The following is a 10,769-nucleotide window of genomic DNA, read 5'->3' as shown; positions in this document are numbered from 1 at the left end:
CGCACCATAGGGAATAGAAGGGCCCACCAGTTCCAGGCAACTTTTTCTTCTGACGTAATTGCCCTGCCCACTCCAGCTGCCCAGGGGGAAATGAAAGAAGAGGCGGCGAGCAGTGGTGGAATGGCGCCTGCGTTGTCTCCGACACCGAGCGCGGGCAGTCGCCAGGAAGTACTTGAAGCCAGGAAACCTTTTGGTGGGGAGCGCCCTGAGGGTGGCCAGGAGCCCTTGCCTCCCAACTTGGCTGCATCGACGATGGGGCAGGCGGGCAAGGCGGATGAGGGCTCTATGCGGAACGGAACCGAAGACGATTGAACGCAGCACAGAACTTCACTGTATGTTTTGAGGAGCGTGCACAACGAGCCGGCCAATGCCGACACGCTCACGAGCGAAGAACAAGACGCTGACCGTGAAGAGGACACGCATGTCTGCACTGCCGTGGGCGCGAACAGCGGCCCCGATTTACTCAACGGCACTTACGCGACGCCCGCGGATGCCACCACAGCCACGCCTGCGTTCAACAGAGACCAGATAATTGTTCACCACAAGGATAACGTGTCGGATGACGTTGGTGCTGCACTGACTCCCACGAGCACAGCGCCTGGGGGGACAGAGACCCCATTGGAGTCCAACGCAGCTCCGCCTTTGGGCAACGATGTTTTTGATTCGGAGAATATCACCGAGTTGATGTCCATTGGTTTAGTTGGCGAAAGCACCGTCCATGGATGTGTATCTCGGGCGTTTTTGCTTCTGCTTTTGGGACTGTGTGGAGTCGTGGCAGGCTCATGAGCCAAAGGGTGTGGATGTGCGGCTCCTCATGGAGAATATTTACCGCTTTTCCCGCGGTCCTTCTTTTGGTTTGTTTTCTATAATATATATATTTTTTGATGTTACATTATCATTGCCTGCTGCTGGTTTTCTACTGGGACAATCATCACTTTTGCTCTTTTCTTCTCTTTAATGGTTGGTTGCTGCATGCCGTCATGAGTGACGTGCTTCCCCTCTTCTTTGATTTTTTTTGCCCACACGCGGTGCCGACCTCACTGCTGTGCAGTCCCACCGACCGCACAAAAGGACGAGTGGAGGGGACAGGCCGGATGCCGCATGAAATGTGAGGGATATTGTGTGGACTCGTGGAACAGTGTGCTCTTTTTAAAATATATTTCATTAATTTCCTGTTTGTGTGGGTCATACGTAAGTTCTTCCGGAGCCTCACCATTTTTGTTTTGTTTTTGCCCCTTTGGTGAATCCCAGCGGCTCGTTTCCGTCTGTGCCGTGCCTAGTGTCACTGGGGTTTTCCGTGCCGACGAGTGTGTGCGGAGGGAGCAACGCTGACGGTGACAGGGGGAGTATGGGGAAGGGGCGTGGGCGATGAGCGCTCATTGTTGTTTGTGTTGTTTTCGTTTTACTGCGCCCTCCTGCTTGTTGTTGTGGTGGTGCGTGAGTCCCATCGCTGGAGGTACCTTTGCGTGGTTGTTTGACTTGTCTCTCTCCTTTGCTTTCACTCTGCGTTGACGGGGAGTTGGTTTTTGCTGAGGGCTGCACGCAAGTGACAGGAGTGATGGCGATGATGATGACTGGCCGTGTGCTGCTGGTGTGTGCCCTCTGCGTGCTGTGGTGCGGCTTATGTGGAGTTGCGGCCGATGATGTTTATGTTCCTCCTGGTGATAGTGGAACTTCCGGCAAAAATGGAGTTGGGGTTAGTGTTCAGCCTCCTGTCCTATCTGAGAGTCCTGGTGCTAATGAGGATCCAACGGACAAAGATACTGAGGAAAGTGAAGGTGGTTCCCTGGAGTCTGACGATTTGGACAGCCAATATTTACTTACCGAAACTGTTAAGGATGGTGTGGTGGCAGATGTCTCTAAGGACGGTTTACCCCGTCAAGAAGAGGGCACCATAGTTACACCGGGTCAGCCGGAACCAGTGCCTCGTGTTGAATTGCCGTCCGAAGCAAAGGCAACAAGGCCACTCGTTCCAAATCCGCAGGAGCAGCTGCCCAACACACCAACGGAAGATGAGCCCCTTAGCACAGGTCTCGGAGGGAACAGACCATCTGGGAACTCGCGGAAACGGCCTCTCTATCTCCTCCAAAGGACGGCGGTGCTGCCAGCGATCAAACTGCCGGAGGCACCACGGACAAAAGTCTGCACAATAATCCCCTGCATGGGGCCGCGGTTACGGTGCAAAACCACCGTGAGGGAAACACGGGACTGAGCGAGGAAGCAAAATCAACAAAGGCAACTGCCAGCACAACTGATCCGGGGAGTACACAGAACAGCAGCATCAACCCTGCGGCAGGACCCTCGGTGCTTCAAGAGGGGGTGGCTACTCGTGACGCCTCCCCCACACTAAAACCCGCGTCTCCTGCTGCTGGCGCTGAGGGTTCCGCTGGTACTCCTTCTCCAATTGACACCTCGGGCAGCGCTGGTGTTAACTCTCCTGCTGGCATTTCTGGCACCGGTGGCACGACGGATTCCTCTTCTTCTGCGGCCTCGCGGGCGCCGGACCCCGCTCCCTCTGGTGAACTTCCAGGCGCTGCACATTCTGCTTCCGCTGCTTCTTCTGCTTCACCCGAATCACCACCAGATACAAGGCCGACAGGAGGCGGCAGCCACTACTCCCATGATTCCCCAGTGGAGCTGCAGGAAGAGAATTCGGGTGCGCCACTGACTCAGTTTTCCCAGACCGGCGAGGACGGGAGTGCAGCGGGAGGCACCGAAGAGGACGCCGCCACAAGCACCAACGACACTGCTACCAGCGAAGGCAATACTACGACGGCAAGCATGCCGGCTCCTCTTTCCTCTGCGCCCACAACGAAGGCGCTGGAGAACCGTGTGGGAAATGACGCCTGCTTTCATGACACCCGTCTGCATGCCTGTTCTGGCAGCGCTTATGTATGGGACACTTGGCTGAAAGATTGTATGTGGGCTACGCGTGCCAGCATCCAACCGCGGGCTTTGTGCACTTCTTTTGTTTCTACGCAATAAATAAGGTAAAATACTGAGCCTTTTAAAATTTGCTTCCGCTGCCCCGCCGTGTGTTCCTTGCTGCTCTCCGTATCCGCTACTTGGCACGTATCCCGGACACAGTCATATGCACGACGCGCCCACAACTGTTTGCGTGGACCATGTTTGTGTGTGAGTGCATGCGCGCTGGAGCCATACTGTGCGGCCTCTTTTTTGTGCTTTACTTTTTTTACTTTTGATGCTTGGTTGCGTGTGTTTTGTTTTTACTTGTTTTTACTTGTTTTTGTTGCTGTTTACTTGCTGCGGGGCTGTGCGCGTTTTTTGCCCTTTCACTGATTCCAACTGTCTCATGGTGTGTGTGCGCTGCTGCTGCTGGGCTGCTATCATTTGTCACTGTGCGGTGGCTGTGCGTGGTGTGGCGGTCGTGTCTTTCTCCTCTTTGCTTTTGCTCTGCGTTGACGGGTAGTTAGTTTGTGCTGAGGGCTGCACGCAAGTGACAGGAGTGATGGCGATGATGATGACAGGCCGTGTGCTGCTGGTGTGTGCCCCCTGCGGCCCTGATTGGTTTATCGCCCGTCGGTGGCATCCGTCCACTTCACGGAGGAATGGTTGTCCGCGGTGTGACATTCAGTCTTGATGAGGCTCAAACGGAGCATTGGAGACGCAGCTGCGAGTGGTGGTTTGTGGCGAGGGTGGCCGCCCTGACGTGCTGCCAGCGTGCGGTGCCTCGCGAGGAGGGAGGGCGGGAGCCCGAAATTTGTCTAGTCGACTTGTTGCAGGCGTGATGGTGGCGGCGTGCAGGCCAGTGAGTGGTGTGGTGCTGAGGGTGCCTGAGAAGAGTGCGGATGGATTCCTGCCCAGCAGCTGCACGTGCCGGCGTGTCTCTCCCGCTGTGGATTTGACGGCGGGGGACTATCCGGCAGCGTGGGGTGATGCGTGCCGGCGGAGAAGTCGCCGGGAGTTAGCTGGAGGGTGTGGGGAGGTGCAGAAGTGAACGACGGGCTGCAGCGCGTAGGCACAGCGAAGGGCGGTTGTGCTCCTTTGCATCCCGCTGGTTGATGTGTGTGTGTGCACTTCGCTTGGTGTGTGCTGACGCGTGACGAACAACACACCCGCCGTGGCTCCTGCTGGTGGTGGCCGTCGCTGTGTGTTCCTGGTGCAATGTTCCTACTCCTTGTTCCGTGTGTCTGTGTGCGTGAGTTGTTGTGGTTGGGAGTGACCGCGACGAGGATCATGATGCCAACCACTGTGGATGGGTGGCGGTGCTTACTGTGTCAACTCTTTACTTGGCTTTTTTTTTCTCTTCCCTCCTACATGCACACACTCTCTTACGAAGAAAGCAAACAAGCGCTAATCACTACTGTGAAATTGTAAGGCACTGAAAGGACCAACAACAGCACACACACCGCCCACACACACACACATATTTATATGCTCTCACGTGTTGCTGCAGTGAAGGCACCCCGCACACACAGTTGTCGCTGCGTGACTGGATCCAGCGGAAGGAGGAGGGAAGGAAGAGAGAGTGAGCCGCAGAGGCCCCACATGTCCCGGCATGTGTTTACTTCCGTTGTGCTCCTCCTTCTCGTCATGATGTTGTGCGCCGCCGCTGGGCCTGCACAGGCCCAAAGCTTTGAAACGACAGTGGGCGATGTTTATGGAGGATACAGTTGGGAGTCGTTGTCAAGGGATCATCGAGCCGCAAACCCACCGGTCCCTGGCCACATTTTCCGCAATCCCCATCTTGTGAATGTGAACGGGATGCTTTTGGCCATTGCTGGAGCTCAGTTCAATAGAACTGTGGGGAGCGGGAGTGCGTCCATGCAGTTGATGGCGGAGCTCAGCTTGAATCGTGGGGTGAATTGGAGTCCGTACCCGAGAACTGGAGATATTGACGCCTTTGCTGCACACCCTTACCAGTTGTCGTTTCACTCGTCTTTTGGACCCTTCGGATCGCTTTTTGCTTTTGTGGAGGGCTACGACTTATGGAAGGGAGTCACACCTCATTATGCCAATTGGTGGGGAGGAAGTGGGTTGGAGTCTGTTATCCATTTCCTGGAGACGGGGCCTGAAATAAGCGGAGGTTTTTCGATGAGTTCCGTTTCTATGAGCATTCGCCTTCCTTATCTCTATAAATCCGGTGAGGTGATTGGCTTCCTCAACGATGCCAGTACTCCCATCACGAAAATGACGGATGGCACGCTCGTGTTTCCCGTGCAGTTTCTGACAATGGAATGGAGCACTGCGTCCACAATCATTTACTGGAATTCCCGTCAACAGCACTGGACCTTTGCGAACAGCGCGACACATGCGGGCTGCACCAACCCCAGTATCCTTGAATGGGAGGCTGGGAAAATCATCATGATCACCTCATGTGAGTCCGATCGCCGAAGGGTGTACGAGTCGACTGACAAGGGGAACACGTGGAAGGAGGCTCTGGGGACGCTCTCGCACGTGTGGGGCAACTCATTGGCCGGTCTTGGGCTCCACATTCAGAGTGGATTCATCACTGCAACGATTGGCGAAAAGAAGGTGATCCTCCTCACCCAGCTGGAATATTCCAGGGAAAGCCAAAGGAGCGAGATTCACCTGTGGCTAACGGACACGAACCGCATTTACCACGTTGGCCTGTTAGCCACTGGGTATGGCGCGACCTCCAGCTCCCTGTTGTACGCGGATAATAAACTGTATTGTTTGTACGAGTCCGGTGCTAGAAGCGACTCTGGAGTCTCCTTCCTGGATCTGACGCTTGAGCTGCAGAATATATGGCATGCGCTGTCTACCTGGGCCGCAAATGACAATGCCTTGAGACATTGCAGCTCACTTGCCGCGAACGCCGCGCTGTCAAGATGGGGCTGTTCTGTTCCTTTCCCCATGGCTGGGCTTGTGGGCCATTTGGCAGACAGGCTCCTTGGGGACAAGTGGGAGGACGAGTACCTTGGGGTGAATGCTGTTGTGAGGGGTGCGAAGAAAAAGGCTTCCGATGGGTTGACGTTCGAAGGGCAGGGCGCGGGGGCCGAGTGGCCTGTGGACAAGCAGTGGCCGACCAGACCACTCCACTTTGCAAACTATGGGTTTACTCTTGCGGCAACGGTGTCGATCCACGAGGTGCCGACGGGCATTACTCCCCTGATGGGCCTGAAGAGAATGGGGAAGACAACACTCCTGGGACTGTCGTACGATAAGAATATGGAGTGGAGCGTGGAGCATGACTTCTTCCCGAAGCATTTTACCGCATGGGAGGTGGACAAGACGTATCACGTGGTGCTCAAAATGCATGACGGTGTGGGCTCCGTGTACGTTGACGGGACCCTCCTTTGGAATATGAGTCTGAGAAATTCGTTCAATGAAGGGCTGGACACGGTCTCACACTTTTACTTTGGCGCGTACGATGAGCAGTTGAGCAGCGGAAAAATCCATGCGACGGTGGCGAACGTCTTTCTGTACAACCGCCCGTTGAATGAAACTGAGATTGGCGCCCTCAACGCGAATAAATTCACCATTCCACCTCCGGAAAGGAACCCGGAGAAAGCGGTGGCAGTTTCTCCCCCGCCCGTTGAACCTGCCAACGATACGGTGACCACAAGTACACAAGCAACTGTGCCATCGCTCACTCCTGCCGGAACACAGCCGACGGAACAAGCAACCGTGAATGCGAGCAGTGTTCCGAGTGGTAGCACTCCATCCACAACAGCTGAGTCGAGGCCAGCAGAGCCCGAACAAGCAACCTTGAATGCGAGCAGTGTTCCGAGTGGTGGCGCTCCATCCACACCAGCTGAGTCGAGGCCAGCAGAGCCCGAAACAGCAAGGGAGGGAACTGCAGACCAGCCGACATCTGCCACATCTTCAAGCGCTGCCAGTACTGATGTTGGTGCTTCCTCATCTGATGATGCACAAACGGTGGGGACGGAAGGTGAAAATAAAATGCAGGCAGGTCAACCAACCCAATTCTCTGTGGGAACCCCCGACGCAGCAAATGCAGCAACACATAACGCTGAAGGCAAGGGACAAGATGGGCTCCATCCACAGGTCAAGGAAGCAGAGGCGGCAACACCCAGCAGCAGCCTTTTAAATTCGTCGCAGTGGGATAACAGCGTTGCTGGCGCTATGCGTGAGAGCGGACTGCTGCTGCTTCTTCTGCTGGGGCTGTGGGGGTTTGCGGCTGTGTGAGGAGTGTGCAGCCTTGGTGTGGAAAACTTGCGCCATCCTCCACAAAGGCATAAACACACCGCTAGGCATAAATTTCACCTTGCAAACAACAATTTCTTTTTTCATTTAGTACTTTCCTTCCTTTTTTTTTGTGTAACCACAATGGGAGTTTTTTTTCGGCTTAAAATTTTTTTTCTTTTCTGTTTGGAGTATAATTTCTTATGTTTGTTATGTTTGTTTTTAATTATTTTTGCTTGCTTTTATAAAAAATTTTTATTTCTGTTTTTCCTTTTTTGCTCCACTTTTCCCTTCTCTCTTTGCTTTTGGGATGATCCGTGTGGACGTTTTTTATTTTCTACTCTTACCTCTTTTAATTGTTTGTTGCTGCACTCTTCCTGCGAGGGGTGCCGTGTGTTTCCCGCCCAACTGCTCCACTCGCACACCCACCGACACGCTCATGAGGAGGGGCCGCGACGAACGGCGCGCTGAGGGAGCCGTGACGTGTGGGCGTGCGACGAGGGACTGTGGGGCGGAGCACACATTTCTTTCCCTCTTGTTTGTTTTTGCTGCGCTCACTCTCCCGATGGAGTGACGCGACTCCCGTCGTGTCTGCGTGCTTCTCTCAGTCCCCACACACACGAGTGACTGTGCTCTGCGGGCCGCACTCACGCACCGATGAGAGGGCTGAGGGGAGCAGCAACACGCAGATGACCCATGAAATATAAACGATGTGCGGACATACGGAGAGTCGGACGGTTGAAGGACATTTAAATATCTTTTAATTTTATTTTAGGACAAAATGTATGCAGACAATTTCTGGAGCAACATGGTAGTTGGATGCTTTTTGTGTGGTTCTTTTATTGTGTGGGTGTAGCCGTAATAGAGGACCACTTTTTTTTCTTTTTTCAATTTTTTCATTTTTTTTTTCTTCATTTTTTTTTATTTATGTTTTTCATTTTTTGTTTTTTTAAATTTTCATTTTTTCTTTTTCAAAGTATGAGGGGTTGAAAGGTGAAGATGATTTTTTTTAATTTTAATAATTTTTATGAATTGCCGCTGCTTGGTCCTCAGTGCAATATCATGAGTTTGAGCAGTCTTGTTATTTCTGCCATGCACCTCTGCTGTACATTTTTGTTTGTGCGTCCCCTCACTTGCTCTGCTCCTGTTTTCACTTCTTTGCCTCGTGTGTCTGCAGGCACACACAACCACATGCACGCACAAGATGCACATTGCAGTGGATTTGGATGCTTCTTTTGTGGCGTGTGCTGGCGGTTGCGGGTGGCTGCTGCTTCCTCCGTGTGCATGAAGGGAAGGAGGAGAGAGGGCGCGCACGGCAAGTCACTCTTCCTGCGGGTGTGATGCGCGCGGTGGGCTGCGACTGCTGTGGAGAGCCGCATTCCTTTCGGTGTGCGCTTCTCCGCCGTTGTGCTGTGCGCTTGCACATGTCATTTGTTATGCGCGTGCTGGACATGTGTTTCCGGAGCGTTGGGCGACCACCACCATTCTTTTTTGGCTTGTGTGAGTGGGCACGTGCGGGTGAGGGTCAGGGCGCATGGAATGAAGGAATGGCGTGAGGAAAGGGGAATTTGATTTGGATGGTATTTGGACCGGATTCATTTGGCTGCGGTGGTCACATGCACGACGGATGTGTTTCCGCATAATGGGGGAGGATGCGACAGGATTTTCCGAAGTGGCCCGTCAATGCAATTTGGTTTCATAGCACAGGGACACAGTGGTCTTCCTGCAATGGCTGGTGACGGCCCTAGTGGACCGGTGTATTTATGCTGCTGCTGCTGCTCGAGGAGGCGTAGAAGTGCGATTTGAGGTGAGCGGCGGAGGGGCCGCACATCCCGCAGTGATGGTCGTCGTTGGCCCACCGGGTGCCTCTGAAGGTTTTGTTGGATGCAACGTCCCTATTCCCGTCTCTGGATGGCGACATCCCTGAAGCCGCCAACGAACGGGGCTGCGAGCGACGGTGAGACGCAAGCACGTGTGGATGCTCGGAGCGGTCGGCGCACCACACGCTGAGAGCATGGCACGGCGAGGGCCGGACCCAGAAAAGGGACACCGCGCGGGACGTCAATCTTCACTGCAGCGTCCGCCACCGAGTTCGGATTTGCTCGCACCTTCTGCGGTCCCTCCTCCCTCACTTCTGTGCCGAGGACTGTGCCGCGGGATCCGGCAGCGCGATGTTTGGCCGCAGGAACATGGCCCGAACAAATGATTTGTGGGAGGGGATGTGCACTGCGAAGAGAAGGAAAAAAATGTTGCGAGACGACCACCACGACAAGACCGGAGTGAAGTTGTGTTTTGTCCACTTGCGCGTGGGCGGCCTGCCACCTGGTGGGTTAGGAGGATTACTTTTTTTTGCGTCGTTGCGCTCTCTTTTATTCCGCTGCGTTTTCATGCGGACCTGCGAAGGGAGATTTGCAAGAAATTCCTGCGAGGCGTCCGTGCCGTCGTCGGAAAGGCGAGTTACCCCTTGAAAAACGCCACTTTTTGAATTTGTTTTGGGCGGGGAGTTCCTGTCGATTCACTGCGACTTTGTTTTGCGGATTTGATGCGTGTGTCTCCGAACGGTTCGATCTGTGCTCCCGGCCCACTCGGATGTGGTGCGCGCCTCGACGTGAGGGTGCCTGCCAGCCGTTTTATTGCCTCCCCCGCTGTGGCTGCCGCCGCTGTCTTCTTCCCTTCCTGAGGTCCTGCGGCTTCTTGACAAGATGCTTTGGAGAAGGCGTTGCCGCTCTTATCGTCCATGTTATTTTGATTCTGGTGTCGCGGTCAGGAGACATTGAGCGAGAGGGTTTGCTGCCCTCTTGTTTTATTTGCCCTCTCTGCCTGACGGCCAGTTCTACACAAGCGTGCTCCTCGGCACCTCGGTTGGTGCTGGCGGGTTGCTCACAGTTGTCGCTGGCAATCGCATGCGCTAACTCGTCTCTGCTCCTTTTCAGTGTCGCATTCTTTATTGATTGACGGACGCCATTCTGTCCGGCGTGCTACCTTGATTGGATTGTGTGGGACTGCTCGCCAACGCCATCGGAGAAAGCAGACCGACTTTTCCACATATTTAATTCCATCTTGCGCGCAGGTATATTTTCACATGTTCTGTTGGGCACTCAAACAGCGAGGTGTCCGGAACTATGAATGCGTGGGATTCTTCCTGCCATGTGAGCTGCGGGCAGCACCGAGGGGCTGCCACTTTGACTCCGCAGAGTTGTTGTGTCTCTTCGCGGGGTTGGCAGGGAAATTCCATGCAGCCTGCTACTGCCGGTGTGTTCTCAAATGTTGTCAGTCCATGCGAATAATGTGCTTTAGCGAGTAAGGGTGTTGATTGGGCTTGTGTGCACACTGGTTCTGTTTGCTACTTTGTGCGGGCACGCAACGCTTGAGTGGTGGGAAAATGGAGCGGGGCGATGCATGGCCGCGTATCGCCCATTGTCCACTGCACGATGGTGTGGTGCAAATTGTGGTGCTGACTCTGCGATGTGACTGCGGTCCCCTGCGCAGCAGTGGTGGTGTGTGGAGGAGAGTGTTGACCCGCGGCGTGAGGGTGGGATCGTGCCTCCTTTTCTCTTTGTTCCTTCCCTTTTTGAAGGTATGCACTTATTTTTGGTGTCGGTGATGGGGCAAACAGACAGACACAGTGAATAAAACAA

At 54.1% G+C, this 10,769-nt stretch overlaps 2 protein-coding genes and 1 pseudogene across 2 annotated transcripts, besides 7 other annotated features; all 3 read left to right on the top strand.

Annotated features, from left to right (window-relative positions):
- On the top strand, window positions 1-786 carry Tc00.1047053508481.30 (annotated as a pseudogene).
- Window positions 1-3,894: a sequence feature (heterozygous, Esmeraldo-like haplotype).
- Tc00.1047053508481.20 (mucin-associated surface protein (MASP), putative) lies at window positions 1,559-2,212 on the top strand (the record flags this gene model as incomplete). Its single annotated transcript, XM_801427.1, has 1 exon — window positions 1,559-2,212. The coding sequence occupies one exon, from the start codon at window positions 1,559-1,561 to the stop codon at window positions 2,210-2,212; it is 654 nt and encodes a 217-aa protein (XP_806520.1).
- Window positions 3,895-4,203: a sequence feature (areas merged during assembly that could not be assigned to a particular haplotype. This can correspond to areas where the two haplotypes were merged or to regions with more than two copies in the genome that were merged during assembly.).
- Window positions 4,204-4,970: a sequence feature (heterozygous, non-Esmeraldo-like haplotype).
- Window positions 4,396-7,134, top strand: Tc00.1047053508481.10 (trans-sialidase, putative; the record flags this gene model as incomplete). The annotated part of the gene is made up of 1 exon (XM_801426.1): window positions 4,396-7,134. One exon carries the CDS (start codon window positions 4,396-4,398, stop codon window positions 7,132-7,134), a length of 2,739 nt encoding a protein of 912 aa, XP_806519.1.
- Window positions 4,971-10,769: a sequence feature (areas not merged during assembly with more than two copies in the genome that could not be assigned to a particular haplotype).
- Window positions 7,372-7,392: a sequence feature (AT_rich).
- Window positions 8,005-8,103: a sequence feature (A-rich).
- Window positions 8,134-8,160: a sequence feature (AT_rich).

The sequence above is a fragment of the Trypanosoma cruzi genome, genomic scaffold (genome assembly GCF_000209065.1).
Source record: "Trypanosoma cruzi strain CL Brener 1047053516869 genomic scaffold, whole genome shotgun sequence".
Classification (NCBI taxonomy): domain Eukaryota; phylum Euglenozoa; class Kinetoplastea; order Trypanosomatida; family Trypanosomatidae; genus Trypanosoma; species Trypanosoma cruzi.
The sequence above is the reverse complement of the archived record's forward strand: the minus strand, read 5'-3'. Positions and strand labels throughout refer to the sequence as shown.